At 51.9% G+C, this 889-nt stretch overlaps 1 protein-coding gene across 1 annotated transcript; it reads left to right on the top strand.

The window, feature by feature from the left end:
* Window positions 1–193: 193 nt before the first annotated feature.
* On the top strand, window positions 194–883 carry LOC113979286 (olfactory receptor 4S2-like; the record flags this gene model as incomplete). The annotated part of the gene is made up of 1 exon (XM_027706728.1): window positions 194–883. A coding segment is annotated over exon 1 (641 nt), but the record flags the coding sequence as incomplete, so codon positions are not given.
* Between the last annotated feature and the right edge of the window lie 6 nt (window positions 884–889).

Below are 889 nucleotides of genomic sequence, written 5' to 3'. Positions count from 1 at the left end.
GGGAAGGAAAGAAAAATCAACAACAGAAATCAAACAAACAAAAAAACCCCAAACCAGCCTAACAAAAGAAAACACAAAAAACCCCTGCCTTGATAAACTTAATTCTAATCCTACCTATTTCTTAGTGTGACTGTACTTCTGAACAAGAATTCATTTTAATCATTAAAAAACCTCATGAATTCTTTTGCCTTTATTTTTCCACATTCCCAGGCTCTGCATCGAATATCCCCCAAGGCATTAACATGGAGAACGCCAGCAGCGTGAAGGAATTCATCCTCCTGGGCCTCTCGGAGAACCAAGGGCTGCAGAAAATCTATTCGGTGCTCTTTCTGGCTTTCTATCTGATCACTGTGGCAGGAAATCTGCTCATAGTGCTCACTGTCAGCAGCAGCCAGGGCCTCAACTCCCCCATGTACTTCTTCCTCTGCTCCCTGTCCTTTGTAGACATCTGCTACTCCTCCACCACGGCTCCCAAACTCATCGCCGGCCTGCTGGGGGGGAGTAAAAGCATCTCCTTCGTGGCCTGCATGGCCCAGCTCTTTGGCTTTCACTTCTTTGGCTGCGCTGAGATCTTCCTCCTCACGGCCATGGCCTACGACCGCTACGTTGCCATCTGCAGGCCCCTCCACTACGCCGCCCTCATGAGCGACCGCGCCTGCGGCCTCATGGTGCTGGGCTCGTGGCTCGGGGCCTTCTTCCACTCCACCCTGCAGCTCCTTCTCACTATTCACCTCCCGTTCTGCGGCCCAAACAAAATCAATCACTACATCTGTGATGTCCACCCCCTGCTCCACCTGGCCTGTGCCGACACCCGTGCCGTGGGCGCTGCCGAGGTGGTAAACGGTGGTTTGATAACTCTGAGTGCTTTTGCCATCCTGGTCTCGTCCTA

This window comes from Neopelma chrysocephalum, unplaced genomic scaffold (genome assembly GCF_003984885.1).
Source record: "Neopelma chrysocephalum unplaced genomic scaffold, ASM398488v2 Primary Assembly neopelma1_65349, whole genome shotgun sequence".
NCBI lineage: Eukaryota > Metazoa > Chordata > Aves > Passeriformes > Pipridae > Neopelma > Neopelma chrysocephalum.
The sequence above is the reverse complement of the archived record's forward strand: the minus strand, read 5'-3'. Positions and strand labels throughout refer to the sequence as shown.